Source organism: Plecotus auritus (genome assembly GCF_963455305.1).
Source record: "Plecotus auritus genome assembly, chromosome: 4".
Lineage (NCBI taxonomy): Eukaryota > Metazoa > Chordata > Mammalia > Chiroptera > Vespertilionidae > Plecotus > Plecotus auritus.
In genome coordinates this window covers 74,606,491-74,627,877 of record NC_137775.1, presented here as the reverse complement: position 1 = coordinate 74,627,877, position 21,387 = coordinate 74,606,491, and the positions used below count along the sequence as shown (strand labels likewise).

The 21,387-nt window shown below is 36.8% G+C and overlaps 1 protein-coding gene across 1 annotated transcript in view; it reads right to left on the bottom strand.

Moving 5' to 3' along the window:
• The window catches only part of EYS (eyes shut homolog), a gene marked incomplete at both ends in the record, with an annotated part of 1,444,019 nt that overhangs the window by 993,141 nt on the left and 429,491 nt on the right, over positions 1-21,387 (bottom strand). Inside the window, 1 exon segment of the mRNA XM_080665107.1 lies at positions 6,186-6,445. Within this exon segment, the coding sequence (XP_080521233.1) occupies positions 6,186-6,445 (260 nt within the window).

Sequence of the window (21,387 nt, the reverse complement as noted above, 5' to 3'; positions counted from 1 at the left end):
ACAAATGTTAATATGTTCTTTAAAATTAGCCAGTATTACAAAAATATTTGTAGATTTAATTTTGAAGACTACTAAGTATAGAACTAATATTTTCAATAGGCCCTAACATTTTTTAATACTGATTTTAAGTAAACTTGTAGAAAATAAGTATAAAAGCTAATATTTTTGTTAGCTTTTAGTAATATATACTTGACATTTTAAAGTTAATTGGCAACAATATATATTTTCTTTGAAGAATGTTCTCACTATAAATTTCCAAGCCATTTAAATCTAGTATACATGCTACTACATGAGCACATGATTTTAACTGTCAAAAGCTGTAATTTTACATTTAGGCAAACTATTTTGTCAAGTGACATTTATTTGGTGCTTGAAATTATACACCTTAGGTAATGTGCCATTACCATAATAGAAGTATATATACTAGAGTAATAGATACATTTAAATGCAACTGCTTGCCTCCTCTGGTAGTACAAATCCATCAAGCTTAGAATCCCAATTGTAAATCAATATCACATGTAAATGACCTGATTTTTCCTTCCACTGCATTTTACAAGGAGACTTTTCCACATTTTAATCCTTTGTAAAGTGTCACCTATAGAAACTCTGCTCCTTTTGTCTTGGGAACATAAAGATGAAGTGGCTACATTTGGAAATTAATCCCTTTAAATTAAATTAAAAGTATTTGATAGGGTGATGTCCCTGCCTGTTAACTAAGATATTACTCTAAGTAGAAAGAGAAAGAATATTTCCTAAAGAAAATGTTAAAAAAACAAATATATTTTAACATTAAAATGATTTTACATCTCTTACTATATTCACACAGATGATAAGCCAGAAAATATACTATATTCAATACATATTTACAGTCATTCATGGGCAGTTCATCTACAGTTATCTTTACCTCTGTAACCCTCAAATCGTTTTTATATTCCATTTCTAACATCCTGAAGTTGTATTCAGTTTAGTCAGCCTCTCCTACTTAATTAGCTCTTTCCCCTCACTGTGTGCATTAGAATTAACTTTTTCATCACATGCAATATAAACAAAAACAGTTAGACAAGGAATGGGATTTATTGGTAGTCTAGCTGAGAAAGATAATAGGCAGTTTGTAGAATTAAAGAAAGAACTGTAGGAACTGCCAGCACAAGTTCTTTCAAAAGCATTTCTCTCCCACTACATACAGATCTCCATGTGAAGGGAACATGGTATGGTGTTGGCTGCATCAACTGAAAAACTGGCAAAAGAGAAAGCTTCTCTTAGCATCAGTTCTAAGGAAGAGCTCTTAATGGCAATATTCCAGTCACATGCCCAGATCTGGATCAATCATAGTCTTAACTTGAGTTCTTCCAAAAGAAAAATATTAGATAATGATTTGCAAACAACTAGCTTATTTGAGAGGTGATCCCAACAATTATTGCAAGGGAGAAGGGAAATAAAATAGGGAAGGGAGTGGTTTAATGAGCAGGTTGTTGGTGTGGGCAACTAAGGATCCAGGCTGCTGGAAATCCTCTTAGAAATCATGTGAGACATTACTCAAAGTTGTCACACTAAATGAGAAAGCTGGGGTATGCATCCACAAATACTCTCTCATACACATTTCCATCTTAAATGGAAAAGCGCTCACACATTGTACTTTTTAAAAATCTTTATTGTTGAAAGTATTACATATGTCTCCTTTTCCCCCCATTTGATGTCTCCCAGCCTGCCCCAGCCCCCCACCTCAGGCCTTCACCATCCTATTGTCTGTGTCCATGGGTTATGCACATATGCATACAAAGTCATTGGCTGATTTCTTACCACTCGTCCTCCCTCCCCTGCCTTCCCTCTGAGGTTTGACAGTCTGTTCAATGCTTCTATGTCTCTGGATCTATTTTTGTTCATCAGTTTATGTTGTTCATTATATTCCACATATGAGTGAGACCATGTGATACTTATCTTACTCGGACTGGCACAACATTGTACTTTAATGTTTAGTTAACTTGTGTGTCTCTCTTTCCCTTGTGCTTTCAACTCCTTGAGGGCATATCTTTGGACTGTTTTATTTCTCAAGAACCTGTCTCAAGACAGGACACATGGTAGTAAATCAATACATATTTGTTGAATCAGTTAATAAAGAATACATTTTTTTCAATTTCTAGAACATTATCAACATGCAATTACAAGACTGACATGTGTTGTGTACAGAGCATAGCTTAGAGGGGTAAAAAAATAGGTGTAGCATGAAAAAAATTTTGAGGTGTATAAATTGATTGCACACTAATCACCAAAGCTAATGCTATTGGAATACCGAGTCTAAACTCCATTTGTTTCTAGGAATCTTATGAAATTAGATTTGCCTTTCTGTGTCATATTTTATATTTATTAAAGCACTGATTTTTATCACATAAAATTTTAAACAAATAGGATTATATATAAAACCTGTATTGAATTATTATTGCTAAATATGTCTCTGTCTACATATTTTCTACTAAAAATTATTCAATATCATAGGGATCAAATTAATTCACCTCACCTAAATTCTAATCAGACCAGACAGAGCATTGCTCTTACTTTCTCTTGCAACATGATCAAGATAGTTCTGATGTTTTACTACACCTGTAATTTTTAAGTAGCTCACATTGCACCAAGATCAATTAGAATGTTTTGACTATAAGTTTCTATCTCACTAAGCAAAATAATTTCCTGCTGAGCAATCAATTTGGCATAAAGTCAAATTTTAGTTTCTGTACTTGCTGGTTCCTTAGGGTAAATTTTAATGTAATTTATAATTTAGTTGTCTAGTCTGTAGTCACATCATTGCTGTGGTTCTAGGATTTCATACGTATCCATATTTAAATTGAGGTAGAACCAGTAGATTGACTAAAAACCATTAACAGAATTTCAGAAACATGTGCTGAACTCAGATCTTAAGCCCTAAATCTCTTTGCTCATAACATGCTATATTCTAGTCACTTGACAAACACCAACAACTTCAGAGTTCCAGGGGAACTTCCAAATCCTATATCTGCATAAGATGTTGAGTCTTGAGTTCTTTCTGATTTGAAATCTCAGTATTCTTCAAAATAGAATTTGATCAAAATATTTTCTTTAAAAAATAGATATAATGGCTTTGACATAGGCCCTGATTTATTTATTTATTTTTCCTCTTATTTATGCATTTATTGACTGATTCTTGTATGTGCCCTGCCCTGGGATAGAACCCTTGACATATCAGCATGATGCTCTTAACCAACTGAACCACCCAGCCAGGGCCATTTCTATGATTTTTTAATGTGCAACTTTTACCAATATTTTCTACTAGAATATTTGCCTTTTATTTATTTATTTGTAATAGCTCTATTTTTTAAATTATCTTCATTGTTGAAAGTATTACAGATGCCCCCCCCCCCCACTTTTCTTCCCAACGACCCGCTCCACCCTGCACCCACCCCTCCCAGGCCTTCAACCATATTAACAACTATTTAAGTAAATTAGGGTATAATTTCTAAAATATTTCAGTCAGCTCCTTTTAATATTCTGAAGTAGTTTTTTAAAGTAATGTCATAGTACTTTAGCTACAGAGGCTGAACTATTAAAGGCAACATAAGTAAATATTTTTACTGCAGTTAGACCTCACAGAAACTTACTCTTACAATCTCTTATAAGCATTTTTTTTTCATTTAAAACTATTTTTCTTGATTTTATATTTGTCGTGCATAAATGATTTGCACTTCAAATATCTATGGGCTGGATCACAATTAGAAAGGGACAAATGATTGAGCCTACCTGCCACTCTATCCAAAGCATTGATTTCATTAGTCACATTTCTCTGGAAGCCTTAAGTAGAATGATGAAATTCCAAGAAGAAATACAAGATTTTACTTATATATAGTAGTAAAATCTGAATCATCCCTGAGATATTTTTGTAGATGCTCAAGAGGGTGGAAAATCTTATCTAGTTGATAGGTGATGATAACATTTTATGATATCTCTGAACTTATTCCCACAACAGGAAAAGGAATCTCACTACATTATATAAATTCACTGACTGCATTTATGAATTGCAAATGAATTATAGAAAATATGATTTGAAAAACCATGCCTATCTTGTAGAAAATTATCTCTGTTGAAAATAGAAGAGTTTTTATTTAAATTTAGAAAATATACTGCTGCCCTTCATTAAATATTTATATATTACTTACATTCTGAGAATATATTTGTAGGACAAGTAAAGCACAATGGAATAATCCTGCTGAATAAAAGCAGCCTGCTACTGACTAATTTTTCAAAAAGTTTCACTCTCAATTTTTTGTCAAAAGAAAATTTATTCATTTAAATTATATGCTTCATAATCACTGAAGTTAGCAGGATCTCAAATGCTTGCCTCACATTTTATCCTGTCTTGATTTTCCTGCCTCATTCCCGAAAACATTTATCATATGCTTTACATGCCCACATTATATGGTCTATACCCATGTTATTTTTTCAAAATATAATTACTAATGACTTTTCTGCTTCTAGTTACAATCCCTGTGAAGGCCCAGAAGTTTCTGTCGTGTACAGAGGTGCAAGCACTTGCCTCTATATTCTTATAATAGATTACCTTATATAAGCAACAAGTTTTGAGCAGTTTGTAAAAACAAACAGAAATAGATTTGACTAAGGTACCTAATTAACTGATATAGTCTAAGCTGGCCTTTTTGGACAGAAGACTACATAAGTGTTATTCTTGTCTTTAAAGGACTCCTATTCTGGTAGAGCCAGTAACAAGAAAAGAAACATGGACCCATGAGTGACTATTAAGAAATAACTAATAGTTGCACACCTCCAAACACAATGTGATTTTATATTGTGCTTATGACACATTCCAGTTACAATAAAAATATATGATGTGCTAGTTTATGGCAGAAGCATTACTGCTGAAGGTGGCAATAGTTCTTGTGTAGCCAGCAGGATGTGAGCAGTGACCTTTAATCCAGACTACTTGTGCATTAATCAGACTGCCCTCAGTTAAGCTGAAGAGATCCCAAATCAAGCATCCTTGATAATAGGTAAAGTTATTGACTGATATGACCCAGAGAGTTAGAAGTAGCCTCGTTACAGGTATGGATGGATTCAGAGATTCCAAGAATATTCTTTGATATGCCCATTCTCTATCTCTTACTTGGTCTTTCTCTTGTAGTGCAAAGTAGTCACAACTGTCACATGATACTAGTTTAGCAATCTAAGCAGAAAGAAGTAATGTTTATAGATAGCTCCAGGGGAAAAGTTACAGCTAAGCATTTGATTACCCTAGATCAGCAATACCCAACCTTTTTCATCTCATGGCCCACAGAAACTAATTACTAAAATTCTGCAGCACACCAAAAATATATTTTTTTATTATTTGCCAATCTGATCCCCTCCCCCAAAATAAATATAATTTTGATTCATTCACATAAGATGGCTATTGTTGTGTTGGCTATTGTCATTTTTGTTTGTTTGACAATATAAGGAAAAGAGATCAGTGCCTCTGACTAAATAGCCAGGCATTGCATGTTTGTTTGTTTTTTGTTTTTTGTTTTATGTTTTGTTAATCCTCACCCAAGGATATTTTTCATTGATTTTTACAGAGTGTAAGAGAGAGGGAGAGATAGAAAGAAAAATGATGTGAGAGACACATTGATTGGTTGCCTCCCACAGGGGCCCTAATTGAGCCTGAAACCAAGGTATGCGCCCTTGATCAGAATCGAACCCGAGACCCTTCAGTTCGCAGGCTGACGCTCTATCCACTGAGCCAAATTGGCTAGGGCCAGGCAATGCATGTTTTAAAAATTCTTGTGGCACACCAGTGTGCTTGCAGCAGCACACCATTTGAAAACCATTGCCCTAGATTATACTGGTATTGCCAGTAACAGTACATGGACAAGATTATTGAGAAAGAAAAACTGTTAGCAAAGAATGAGAGAGGATTTCTGAGAGAAAGAAAAGAGAGAGAGAGAGAGAGAGAGAGAGAGAGAGAGAGAGAGAGAGCCCACAGCTACAGTTTCACCTTTCCCTTTTCTCTGTTACTATTTAACTTTTTATATTATTCCCCCAGTATGCTTATATACCTGCATTTGAAGTCAGATACTCCCAATAGTATATAGGTGTTCTCTCACCCATTCTTAAGAAGCCATCATCCATAGAGAAAAAAACAAAACAAAACAAAAATAAGCTCTTACCTTCTCTACACATACAATAATGATTTCCATCCACCAAACTCAAGCATGTTGAGTAGTTTCTGCAGGGGTCAGTGAGAGGATCACAGAGGTTATAGTGTTGATGGCAGAATTTTCCAGTATAAATGGGTGGGCACAGGCATACAAATTGCCCAGGGATAGTAGACTCCTGACAAAGAGCTCCGTTCAGGCACGGGTTAGAGTCACATTCATTTATTTCTTCACCACAGTTTTGTCCAGTCCATCCAGATGTACATTCACAGCTGAAATAAAATTTTAAGATAGCTGAACAATGCTGGTTCAAATCTATTCTTTGCATTTTCAATGTAATTACTACATTGGACTATGTGGCCTTTTTATTTATGACAAGATCAATAAATGACGCATACTTTAAAAATAGTTTGCCTGATTTCCTGAGACAATTTAATGTATATTACTACAAAACTGACTACATTGGCTGAAATACAATTTAAGAAGCATTTGGTAAATTTCTAATATAGTTAGACACTGAGATATCAGAGAACAAATGTACTACCAATTTCAATTTTAGCAATTATTGAGATGAATTACCAACTGAGAAAATTTTCTCAATTATTTCTTTTATGTAAATAAGTTTTACCAATGGGATCACTGTTTATAAGCCTTAGGTGATATTTAATTCAAAATATTTAGCAACATGTGATTTTTATAATGACCAGAATATTTATAATAAGGTGTACCTTTATGTTAAGCATTTTTGTTTCAATTTTTGTATGCTTTAAAAATATATTTCCTATTAATATATGAATAATGTGGAAAATTTTAAGAGAAAGCAAACTAAATAAAAACTAAGGCATTTGGATCTTGTCTGTACATCACAAACTTTAGCTTATTTTAAGCCTCAGCCATCCAATATCTGTCATTCTCTTGGAAATATTTGACTTCAAATCTTATTTTTAGTCAAACATCTTCCAGAAAACGAGGCTACTAGTAAGTTCTGCTACTAAGAGCAGAGGAATTCTGACAGGTAACACAGGAAAACGTGTTTTCTACATAAGTATTATGCAAATAATGGAAATGGACAGGCAATAATGAAACGTGCCAATATGGGATAAATGTGAGGGTTGTTGATTGACTGGCTTAGTGGAAGTCAACCAAAAACTGTGGGCAGGTTCAGAGACAGAACTCCTGTCAGTCTGCAGGCAAGGCAGAGCTCCCAGTCTTGAGTAAATGTACTGTTTGACAAATAAAGCATGAGACAAGGCATAGAGGGCATTAGCAGTATAATTTTCAAAGAATTCCTTTACTGACAGATTAATTAAGGTAACTTAAAAAGAATATTACATTGCTGAAACATCTAACTTGCTTCTTGATATTTTGCTGAAAAGAAAAAAAAGGAAGGATAAAAAGGAGGAAAAGAGAAGGTAAGGAAGCAGAGAGGAAAGAAAGGGAGAAAGAAATAAAAAGGAAGGAAAGGAGGAAAGAAGAGAAAGAAAAGGAAGACTAAGTAAATAACTTAATTTTCAGTGTCAAAGCCCCAGGAATATCTTGCCCATTCTGTTTGAGTAAATACAGAGGACACCAAAATAGTGAGAGGAGACAGTTGAATGACTAGCGTGCACTGGTACTTAAGATTAATTCTAAGTAGATATGATACCTGTTTAAATTAATATTAAAATGAATAGGAGGCATGATAGTTTTAGGCATAATTGACTAATAATGTTGTTACTAATTCCATAACATTGTATTCAATCTAATAAAAAAGGTAGATTTTATAGCTATTTTTTTTTAATTTGGTAGTGTGCAGAAAGTGATTGCTATGAGGCAAAATGAATATTTCTTTGTACAGTATGTTTGCCAAAGGCAAGCTTTACAAATGAAATAATTCATACTTTAGAAATACAAAAATTATTCTAGGAATGTTATTTCTTTTAAGAATGATTAAAAATCCTTGATATTTTTATCTTTCTTTCTAAAAAATAATGACTTTTTTGTTGGCTATTTGCTTTAATTTGCCTATATTGTCCTGGTTTAGGCCTATTACCCCAGAATAATTATTTAGAGGGTACCCTTTAACTTAATTTTTTTTTCCCTATGATGTTACTCTCTTCATCTCTGATTATCTCCTAAATCCTTTAATGGAACTGATTATTTTCCAAAAAAGACTGTACTATCACTTATTCACTAATCCTGCACATGGTTTCACCTTGCTTTGAAATTTACTTGCCACACATTTTAGGAAATCATCACGTGTACTATCTTGTATTGTAAATATTTCATGGTTTTTGCCTACTATTAAGCTTTTTATTCCTTGATGTGTAAGAATTTTCTGAATATTTATATTCTTATGCATATAATATGTTGAAAATATAAATATTGATTAATATATGATCTTCAGTTGGAATCATATAGACTTACCTGAATTTCTTTGTTTTGGGTAATTGAGAATCAGAGGGCTTATCAAATTGGTAATCTCAGAGAATTGTAAAGATTAAATGCAATAATGAACAAAAAGTATATGTGGTTTCTGACATCATCAATGCCTAGCAACCTAAAGTGGTTCCTAGGTCTTGCCACAGAATTTTAGTATGCATTTGTTACCCTATTTATGGCTCAATAAAATATGCATCTAAGGAATGGATATCACTTCAATTTCTAGTGGCACTTTTTATTGATTTGTCAAGTCATTATATATTAAAATTATCAAATATATTACCCAATTTGATACTTCTAATAAAACATTGAAATAAATAGAAGAGATGTTCATATTCTTACTATACAGAAGGGATTTGAAGTCACTTTATTTCTAAGGGGTGTTGCACAAATATTTACATTTTTCTTTTTCTTATATTCTTTCATAAGTACATGATTTCAATTGGACTACTTTAAAAGATTTGTGAATAACACACAATTTCTTGACTATTTAGCATATGTGCTGAAGGTTTATTTTATCTTCTCACATAACAGGTGGCCCGAGATTTCATGTGGTGTCCTTACAAGAATCAAATCCTCTGGAAAGCATCTGGCCATATGTCAATAGGACTAATGATGCCAAGATGAGGACTATGGAGATGAATGGGTACTTTGTAGAAAATAAGTTCCAAGGAACAAAGTCACTACCAGTAACTAATAATCAGACCAACATATGCCTATATTTGAATCTGCTTTTGTACATGTCAGAGGAACTAGTCTTGGATAGATGGAAAACTACTTTTATGTGAGAGCTTCAACCTGATCTTTAGGTTGTACCATGAAGTAATTCGGGATTCAGTTTGATCTGCCAGGATTTTCCAAACTCACAGCTAGAAGCAGTCTTTATGGATTAAAATAAACAAGCATAAACACAACTGTATAACATTTCAAGTGTACACTTTCCAGTAGTAAATACTTGAAAACTAACTGAGTGTGTGCTTAAAGATAGATTAATATATTCTAATTCACTGTCTTCCCTAGTGAGGGAACCAAAAATTCATTAGCATAAAATATATTGAATTCTTTCCAAGTAAGAACAATATTTCAATTTAAAATGTTATTTAAAATACCAAAGCTAATGACAGAAAGTAAAGTAGACTTCACTGTCATAAAATAGAGGAAAAAAAGACAATCCATTAAAGAAATTCATTGTTTTAAAAAATGTAGTAGATTCAAATTTTTGAATATTAACCATTCTATATGCTTACTTTACTATAAATATTGGTATGTAATACTTAAATATTATTCAGCAATGCTTAGCTATGTTTGAACCTGCTTTGCATAACTATACCAGGTTTGTTGGCTATAAACATATAAATACAAGACTAACTTAAAAGTATATATATCTTAAAAGATCTTTTCTTATAAAAATTAGTTCACCTTTTGTTTGTTGCAGCCATTACTTGTATGTAAAATAAAATTCCAACCAAAACTATTAGGTGAAAAATAAATTATGAGACAGTGAACCATAAAATAGTATTATAGTTTTAATATCTTAAAAATGAGAGGCATGGAAAAAGGAAGTAGTAAAAAAATATGGGTTACTCAACTATGTCATTCACTCTTTATTTTATCATTTTATTCATTCACCTATTCATTCATTTAGTTTTACCATCTGATATATCATCAGTGAAACTATATTAGCAATGAATTCTAAGATTGTCACTAATATATTTTTAATCACTACAATACTCTTGGAGAAAAATGTGGAAAAACTTTTAGCTCATTGAAACTGCTAAAATTTATTCCAAATAAAAGATTTATATTATTAGTGAGCATTAAAAGTAGAAAGCAGTATTAAAGAACACTCTGAAAAACACCATTAAAATGTTAATATGTAAAAGCACACAAGAAGATTGATATGGATGAAATTAAAGGATGGAGATGACCTAAAAATTACAGTGAGGGACATGAGGAGACCCATAGAAAATATACTTATCTTCTTTAAGGGCAGAGACCATGCTTAGACAGATCTCTATATGTAAAAGATGAAACAGAACAAATAAAAGGAAAAATAAGAAACATGGACTGCTAATACAAGCTACAGAATAAAAGGAGCCTTCAAAATTAAGACAAAATGTAAACCACTGTTTGAAAAAACGTTGTTGTATTCTAAGACTATGTGATGCTCCAAGGTAAAACAGTTACTGCTACAAAATTGTACTAAAACTACAATTTTCCATTTCCCACTCAATGCACTCTTCAATATATCCATCCTATCTAATACTCTAATAAAGAGGGAATATGCTAATTGACCATCACTCCATCACAAAGATGGCTGCAACCACAGCTGAAGCCAAGTTCCCATAAGGAGCCTTAACGAGCAATCAGCAGGGACCTGAGGCTAAGCCCTCCCCCGCCCCCATAGGGCTTAACAGGGGACCTCAGGCTGCATCCCCCACCTGGCAGGGCTTGACAGGGGACCTCAGGCCGCCCCCCAACCCCACAGGGCTTGACAGGGGACTTCAGGCCGCACCCCCGCCTTGGCACCAGGCCAAGGGACCTGAGGCCATGCCCCACGCCTGGCGGGGCTAATGGGGGACCTCAAGGCGTGCTTCCCATCCTGGTGCTGGGCTAGGGGACCTCAGGCTGCTCCCCCTGCCCAAGCACCAGGCCAGAGGACCTCAGGCCGCACCCCCCAACCAGGTGGGGCTTGACAGGGGACTTCAGGCCACACCCTCCACCCCGGCACCAGGTCGGGGAACCTCAGGCCATGCCCCCCATCCCAGCACCGGGCCAGGGGACCTGAGGTTGCACCTCCTGCCTGGCTGGGCTTGACAGGGGACCTCAGGCCATGCCCCCCACCCAACGGGGCTTGACAGGGGACCTCAAGGCATGCTCCCCACCCTGGTCTGGGCTGGGGGACCTCAGGCCACGTCCCCCATCCTGGCTGGGCCAGGGGACCTGAGGCTATGCCCCCTGCCTGGTGGGGCTTGACAAGGGTGGGACTGGCCGGGTTTGGATCTAGCCCAATTGGGGGTGGGGGGGTGGCTGGGTCTGGTCTCACACGATTTTGAGGCACATGTGGGTGGGCGGGGACTTGACTCTGGGTCCCGTGGTGCACCCCAGACTCTGACAGGAGGGAGGTTTTCATATACATTTTACTAATTTTCTTTCATCTCTGACACTTCTATTATAGAGAAAGGGCAAATAGCAATATTAAATTATTTCCTCTAATTAACCCCCTTTTAATGTGCATGAATTTTATGCACCAGGCCACTAGTATCTATATATATAAAAAGCTAGTGACCAGAACACACCTGAACAACTGGTTGCTGTGATGCCCACTGCAGCCGACCAACCAGCCAGATTGGGGGTTGGGCGGGCCGGCCAACCTCCCGCATCCCTTCCCCCGCACTGACCCATCCCGATCAGCCCTCATCAGGGCAGGCTGGCCAGACCCCACCTGTGCACGAATTCATGCACTGGGCCTCTAGTTTATAATAATAGTCTTAATCTATGTGCCCATTATACCAGGTATGCCTCTATATATTTTGCAGGTAGTAGTTAATTTAGTTCTTCCTTAAGAAGATATTTTACCACATACATTCTTAGGAAACTAGAACTCTGAGAAATGACCTGCTTAAATTTACACAGCTACTACTATAAGGCATTTGAATCTATAACACCTGACCCTCTTAGTATGTGTTTTTACTCTATATGCCATACTGTCTCTTATGCTTCCGAAGATTTTCTACGTATACAAAAGTGCATATATCCTAACATATAACACAGTGGAAATCCAGTTTATATATTATAGTTTATATGTTATACAATGACACCTTGAAATGAGTATTTTTCCAAGTCATTACATAAATATATATAATTTATTTCAATTACTCCAGATACTATAACTAGTACCCTTTTACTATCATTTATGTTGTTATTTTTTTGTTTTTATAAGCAATGAAACAAAAAACTTCGAAGGCATATGTTTGTGCTCTTGCATGTATATATTTATAGAAGTAAAATAAAAGCATTTGGCACTCACTCATGGTGAATGCATTACAGGTTCAATTTCCCAGGAATTAAACTCTGAGATGAAAATTGGCATGCTAGAAGTTTACTGTGGAGTGCGTTTGAAATGTGTGCAATGTTTTTGTAGATATTTATATCACAATAAAGCTTTTGAAAAAGAAAAGAAAACATCTGTGGGAGAAATAAAGATGCAGAATGAAGCAGAAGACAAATTGCAGTGGAAAGAGTATGGAAACTCCCCAATCCAACTGGGAGCTCTAGCACAAGGATGACCCAGTAGAGTTGTCTCAGACCTAGGAGCAAGGGCTCATTCTTTGTGTCCCTGCATCAACCAAACATTGGGTGTGAGCTGTCCCCCCTAAAAAGGAGTGCCTCTTTCTAGCTGAGGGCAATTCCCATAGCTATCAGCCACCAACATTCCCAGGAGCTGGTAAAATGAAGGTTTCAGTCCTAAGATGAAGGCATTCACTAGCACCTATATATATATATAAAAGCCAAGCGACCAGAATGGCAGAACAACTGGAATGACCAAAATGACTGGTTGCTATGAAGCGCACTGTGGCAGCCAACTGCCCCAACCTCCCATGGCCCCTCTCCCCAGCCAGCCCAGCCCCTTGATTGGGCCCCCCACTCTGATTGGGGGCAGGGATGACCAGCCAACTTCCTGCATCCCCTCACTCCCACTGGCCTGGCCCCAATCAGCCCCCATCGGGGCAGGCCGGCCAGACCCTACCCATGAACAAATTCATGCACCAGGCCTCTAGTAGCTAATAATACAGTATTGTGTACTTTGAAATATATTAAAAGGAGATATCCCATGTTAAGTATTCTAATCACAACACGCACATATCTACTCATATAAACATATACAGACTACAGAAACACAAGAACACATGAAAATTTTGGGAGGACATGACTATGTTTGTTACCTTGATAATGGTGATGATATCACGGGTGTATTCATATATTCAGGAACTGGGGAAATGACAGTTGGAACCAGTGAATGCACTGTGAACTACATCTGGGTCAGGTACATTTATAACCTTCTCTTCTTATGCCCCCATTCTATAACCAGGCCAATGAAGCTTCAGAAACCTAGATATCAATGTCAAATTTAATTCACATCCAATAGCCTTAAATTATTTGGCATTTTTTCTCCTAAATGTAGTTACAGAAGTAAATGGCCACAGGTCCTGTTGGTGGAATTATTACTATATCTTGATGTGGTGTTGTAGGGTGTTTTCTCTTGGGCACCTAGCCTCTCCTTTAACCAGTGAGTTTGGGCTCCAAAACCCAGGCACGGGATCATTACTTGTAGCTGGAGAGGCTTCCCTCAGCCTCCTAATTATTCATTATTGATTTATTTTGATTGTATAGATTGAGAAATATCTTTGTTACCCATTAATCAATTCTGCCCTAGATACAATGTGTTCTACTATGTGTCTCCAGGTTTCTTCGAGGATCAGGGTCCCCCTTACTGCCTCTCTAACCTTGGTGATCATTATAATTGGCCATACTTGCTCTAAAGGTTATTTAGAAGATCACCTGGTCTTTTTAAGTTCCAAAATCCTATCATTACTGTTCCTTATAGGGAACCAATTTTGGTAACAGCATCTCCTATAATCAGTCCTGGCCCATAGGGGATGATCAATACTAAGCTTCTGAATGAAACCAGTGCCCCTCTGAAAGCATATATCATCTCTGTGATAAAAGAGTTCCTCCAGGCCCTCCTGCAGAACAAGATTAGTTTTGTGACCTTACTTGAAGCACATAGTTTAGTGTGCTCATTTCTCTGAACTCTTGATATTTTTCACTGGTTTTCATATTAATTGTTATTTTTTTAATAACAATTGTTATTGATTGTTATTTGTTAATTGTTATACTACCATCAATTTCTCCAAGCTCCCAAGGATTGAATAACCAAGTACAGAAGGGTTGAGAGAGGAAATAGGACGATATTTATATATATGTTCCACCTAAGTCCTGTGAGACAGGTTATCCTTGAAGGACATTTTTACAAGAGATTTCTCTGCCTTACCTTCCTTCTCCCTTTTCCCTTCTCCATCATTTGTTTTACATATTTCTTTCTATAAACTGATATCTTCTTTAAAAGTAAATAAAAAGGAGTGCAAGTGTTATATATATACTAGAGGCCCGGTGAACGAAATTCATGCATTGGGAGGGTCCCTCAGCCCAGCCTGCACCCTCTCACAATCCAGGACCATTGGCTCCTAACTGTTTGCCTGCCTGCCTGATCACCCCTAACTGCTCTCCTGCCTGCCTGATTGCCCCTAACCCCACTGCCTGCCTGCCTGATCACCCCTAACTGCTCGCCTCCCTGCCTGATCACCACTAACCACCTCTGCCTCGGCCCCTGCTGCTGTGGCTTCATCTGGAAGGACATCTGGAATGACATCCTGAAGGTCATTTGGCTGTCCAGTATAATTAGCATATTATGCTTTTATTATTATAGATGCTCTTAAAAAGCTAATTTTAAATTTTAATGAAATAATAAACTCATAATCTATATTTAGATAGAAAAGCCTAAGTGACCAAACAACACAACGACCGAACAACCGGTTGACTAGTCACTATGAAGTGCACTGACCACCAGGGAGCTGACGCTCAATGCAGGAGCTGCCCATTGATGGTCAGTGCGCTCTCACAACCAACCTCCCATGGTCCCTCCCCCTGCCAGCTGGCCCCGATTGCCCTGATAGGGCCAGTTGGCCATCCCCCCAAAGTCCCTCCCCATGGCCAGCCATCCTCCTGCAGTCCCTCCCCCTGGTTGGCTGGCCCCGATGACACTGATCAGGACCTCTGGCCAACCTCCTATGGCCCCTCCCCCTGGCCAACCTCCCATAGGGGATTGTTATTTGTTAATTGTTATACTACCATCAATTTCTCCAAGCTTCCAAGCGGTCGCATAGGCCCCGCTCGCTGGCCAGGCTGAGGGACCCCACCCTGTCAAGGAATTTGTGCACTGGGCGTCTAGTAATTTTTATATCTCTAAATATTTGTTAGCTTTCTTCTTAAGTAGGTTTTATTTTTATATATAGGGTGTCCCCCAAAAATATATACATACTTCAACAGCTGATAGCTCAGTTTTGAAAATGAAATGTATTTTAATAAACACTGCCTTTATAATTATTCAAAGTATTTTTACACATTTTTTGGGTCACCCTAAAAAATATATTTTTATTAACAGAATATCAATATACTGAAATTTTGAATGTTTTCTTGCTTTTCCTATTTTCATATATAAATTTCTAAAGCATTTTAGAGTCTTATTTAATATACTTTATTATATTCATCTATAGCCTCCTAAACTCTAGTTCTATAATGTGATTTTCCCATGCCAAAGTCTTTTTATTTTTAATTTCAGATTATAGATGCTATAATACTGAACTGGGAAAGTAGTGTGGATGTTAGTACCCATTCTCCCTTGCAATTTCTTCATGTAACTAATTTTATTCAGGTATCTACACTCTCCATTCCATTTCACACACTGAATGGGAAGTTAATGCTATGCTGATACTAATCCATGCCAAACGTGAAGTCTGATTGCTCAAAGAGAGTGAATTTTAACTTTAGCAACATGTTAGAATCACCTATTAGCTTTTGAAAATCCCGAAGCTCAGAGTGTACCCAAGGCAGATTAAATCTGAATCTCTCAGTGTGGGAAGCAGGTCTTAGCATTTTCTAAGTGGTTCTAGTGTGCAGCCAAGCTTACCAGTCTCCTGGAGTATTTTGTTTAGAAACCCAGGATTAAACTAATTAGCATTGCTGTAGCATGGGCATTGGACGCAATGCAAGTTGTAAAGTAGTGACATTTGCTGAGGTCTTGTAAGAAGTATCCTTTCTCACAGTAATGAGGCAGACTCCAGAAACAATGCTCTCTTTTATTTTATGCCATGGGGTGTTGATGTGAAGCCAGGATAGCTAATATCACGTTGCCACCATAAGGTAGTTTGTTGGTATGTTGACACATTTAGCATAAGAATATGGAACAACCAAAGAGTAATTTAAATAAATAAAAAGAGAGAGAGAGAGAAAATAAATAAATAAATAAAATGCTACAGTGTATAATATTGATCCAATGAGTCTAATTGCTTTTTGTACTTTTAATCGTTTAGTTACTCAGTTATAAAGCAATGAGACTTATTGGGTCAATATTATACTTTGTAGCATTTGAAATATAGAACAAAATAATTAAATTGAATGTAGAATTGTAGACGTGTGCCTATATTTCAGACATTTCATATGAATAGAAGGGAATAGATGTGAATAGAGTCAATTGTGGACTAAGGCTTACTTTATGTCTACAGATTGTGTTGAATTCAGACTTAAAGCCCTTTGTTTTTTACAACAGAGAATTAAGGGATAAATACAAACATACACAAAGTAAGTAAAAAACAATAATAACAAAACATAAACATGGAGGGTTGAAAAATGGTAGCAATTTGTTCTAACTTAAGCAACCATCAACTTAAAATAGACTGCCATAATCATAGCTTGGCATATATGAAAAACATGGTAACCAAAAACCAAAACTCTACAAGAGAGATACAAAGAAATCTAAACACAGCACTACAAAAAGCCACCAACATACAAGAGGAGAGGAAAAAAAAAGAATAAAATATTGAACTAAAAAAGCAATATAAATAATTAATAAAATGGCAATAACTACACACCTATCAATAATTACTTTAAGTGTAAATGGATTAAAGGCTCCAGTTAAAAGACAAATGGATAACGAAGGTGTGCTACATAAATACAAGGGGATGTTGCTCAGACATTAAGAAGATGAAATCTTACCATTTGCAACAACATGGATGGACCTAGAAGGTATTGTACTAAGTGGAATAAGTCAGATAGAGATAGACAAAATGATTTTTCTTACATATGGAATCTAAAAAACAAAACTTACAAAAAAAACAAAGCAGAAAAAAACTCATAGGTACAAAGAATAAATAAAGAATAAAATAGTTGCCAGGTAAGAGGGGGTTTGGGGAACTGGCAGAAAAAGGTGAAGGGTAAAAAAGTACAAATTGAACATCCAGTGTGCTCAGTGGTTGAGCATCGACTTATGAACCCAGAGGTCATGGTTTGATTCCTGTAAGGGCACATGCCCAATAGGGGGCATACAGGAGGAAGCCAATTAATGATTCTCTTCCATCATTGATGCTTCTATCTCTCTCCCTCTCCCTTCCTCTCTGAAATCAATAAAAATATTTTTTAAAAAGTGCACATTCACAATTACAAAATAATCACAGGGATGTAAAGTATAGCATAGGGAATGTAGTCAATAATGTAATAACTATGTATGGTGTCCAGTGAGTGCAAAACCTATTTGGGGGTTCACTTCATAAGTTATATAAATGTGTAACCACTGTGCTGTATATCTGACATTAATATAATATTGAATGTCAACTGTAATTAAAAAAAGTCTATAAAAATACCACCCAGCTTCCCTTTTGTATGACACAAAATCAAACCACTGCTCCTTTGTGTGTAAAACTAAAGAGGTTTCTGGCTTGCATGGACACCAAAGAAAGGGACTATCACTACTTGTTCCTGGGAGAGGTGCAGAAAATGTAACTAAGACCTTGTCTATACAAAAAGAAATTGACAGCCAGTTTGAAATGGAATCGCCATGGCCTGAGCAAAGAATATCCTTACATGATATTATTCTACAATCTCATTATAATTTTTTCCAGATTTGTATTACCCCCATTACCTATAATAGTACCTCACACCCTTGGGAATCAATAAAAAATCATCTTTTTGGTGCTTGGAGACAAAGGTAAAACATCTCTTGATATTTTAGAATTACAACAGCATAATGTACAATTATCCCAAACAAACTTACGAACTAATTCTTTGAATGTCTGGCAGCAATTTAAAAAGGACATGAAAGGATTCAATCCCTTCCACTGTGTAGAGGGCCCCCTGGGAAGGCACCTGAGCATTCTATATTGGCCCCTCTTGCCCTTTTGGCCAAGAGGGACCCTCTTCTCACAATCCAATTGCCCACAGCTGTTGCCTGTGTTTTCTGTTCATGCTGAGGTTGAAGCCTCGTGGTGGCTGGTACCATGGATCTGTCTCTAGCCCAGTGGGGTGAGCTGGGCCCTCCCTGGAGAAGAAACCTGGGTTTTCCAAGATATGTGACCAATGCCGGGGCCCCACCACCAGGCGAGGGGATCCCAAGGCAGGTGCTGGGTGTGGAGGCCACGAGGGCATAGGCTACCAAGGAGACAGAACTGAACCTCACATCACCCTGCTTGGCCCAGGAGGATGGCTGGTTAGCCAGAGACGGGTAAGATTCCTCAGGGAAGGAACAACCTAAGACAGGCACAGTCACAGAGGGGCCATTGGGAGAGAACTTGGGGGTCAACAGAGGTGGGGCACAGACCCTCACCCCCCCAACTTTGCAGGGGCCTGAACCCTCACCCCTTCTGAGGGAGGTCTCCTGCCCCCATGGCTGCTTCGCTTCCCATGCCCAGCTCAGATTGGGACCCAGGTAACAGACAGAGACTTGGCCAATAGCAGCTGCCCTCTCACTGCAACAAGGCTTGTTTGAGTTGTCTTGTACCCATGGTGTGGGGAAGTGGGTTTTTGATTTCTAAATCCAACCTAGCACCAGGAATGCTCAGGGCCTACTCAAGAAGGCAAATAATTCTTTCCACTAATACTTACAGGGTAAAATAAGATTGCTGTTAGAGTATTAAATTTGACAGTAAAATAGTAGTCAAGTTCTCAGACTAATTTAAATTGGCTAAGTGAAATAAGAGAATATTCTAGAAAAATTAATGGTACTGGACAAAAAGCTGTTCCTAAAGTGTTAACTAAAATTTTTATTGGTAGTTCATCTCATGGTAAAATTGCGTAACATGTAATGAACCTAAAGCAGTCATATTTTAGCGCAAAAAGTTAAAATTTAAAAGCTATCAAGACTACATTATAAAATTTCCAAAAGCCTCCTAATATTTAAGTCAAAAAAGGGGGGATAGTAGAAGAATATCATATAAGGAAAAATATCCTGTAAGTAAATTACATCTAGAAAATTTTTACTTTAGAAAATTAACTTTCATTTGTAATGCTAACAGCAAGACACCCATGAAAAACATACATGGTGTCAAAACAAGCCAAACAAAAATCATTTGGGCAAAAAATGAAAAAGGATCCCAAGTCAAATTTATAGAAAAGATTACTTTATTAACTTTTGGTCGAGAATATGTTTGTATATTTTCAGAAAACAACTCCAAGACCATGTGGATTCCTGCAACAGAGAGGAATTGACAGGATTGCTCCAACCATGAAGACAGAAGAGAAACAGTCCAGAGATGGAAGACGCTGACGATGCCTCGCCATAATAGCAGTCAGCAGCTGTACTTTGCTGCAGGTTGCCCAGGACCAAACCAGAGAGGGTCGGACCTGAATTACCTCCATTTGTCCACCATCCAGAACTAAAGTATCATTGCTGACATGTACACATAAGGAACTGTTTGACATTGAAATTGGGACTCAAAAGAACTGTTGGCTCAGAAAGAAACTCACTACAGACTGATTCATTTGCCTCTCAGCATAACCATTATTGCTTGTCTCATTTTCGGTTCTTATAAGTGTATTTCTAGTATCACATGATCTCACTCATCTAGTGGAAATAATGAACAACATAAACTGATGAACAAAAATAGACCCGGAGACAGGGAAGCATCGATCAGACTGTCAAACCTCAGAGGGAAGGTAGGGGAGGGTGAGGGTAAGGAGGAGAGATCAACCAAAGGATATGTATGCATGCATATAAGCCTAACCAGTGGTCACGGACAACAGGGGGCTGGGGGCATGCATGGGGAGGGGTTTGGGATGGGAATGGGGGGATGAGGACAAATATGTGATAACTTAATCAATAAAGAAATTAAAAAAAAAGAATGTACCTATAATAAGAACCACGGAGATCAAAGGGCAAATGCATTCAATGGAGTGAAACTAATAAATTATTAGAAAACAAAAATAAATAAATTAAATGAATAAATTAGAGAAAATAGAAATGTTGTTCCCAATAAGTTCTTTATGAATCCCTGCCCTATCATATTTTTTCTATTATTACTTTAGAAAGCACTACATTGAAATTTGGTTTATCATTTCCAAATATATCTTCCAATTGTCTTTATGTGTGTATTTCTTTATTTAATTAATTTCAGAGAGGAAGGGAGAGGGAGAGAGAGATAGAAATATCAATGATAAGAGAGAATCATTGATTGGATGCTTTCTGCATGCCCCACACTGGGGATGAGCCCACAACCCAAGCATGTGCCCTGACTGGGAATCAAACTGTGACCTCCTGGTTCATAGGTTGACACTCAACCACTAAGCCATGCTGACTGGGCTATAAATGTATTTCTTTAAAACCTACAGTTTGCTTGGTTTTCTAGGTTTTAAAATTTTTTAATGTCATCATATGTTGTCTTCATTAACTTAAAATTTGGGGCATATCTCTTTGTATGCCTTTGCATTTGCTTTTTGATTAATACCTCAAGATATATAAAACCATTGACATTCTTTCTTTGGTATCTTTAAGAGAAACTAATCGCTTCCCATGACTGCCAAAATGAATCTTGATAAATGTTGACATTATTATGTATTAATATACCAGCATTGGCAAGTAAGATTGAACTTTAATTTCAGCACATGTGACAATAATTCAGGCAAATCTAAAGATAAACATTGGCATGATTTCAAGTGGTGGTAAAAATTCCACTAGAGAGTTCTA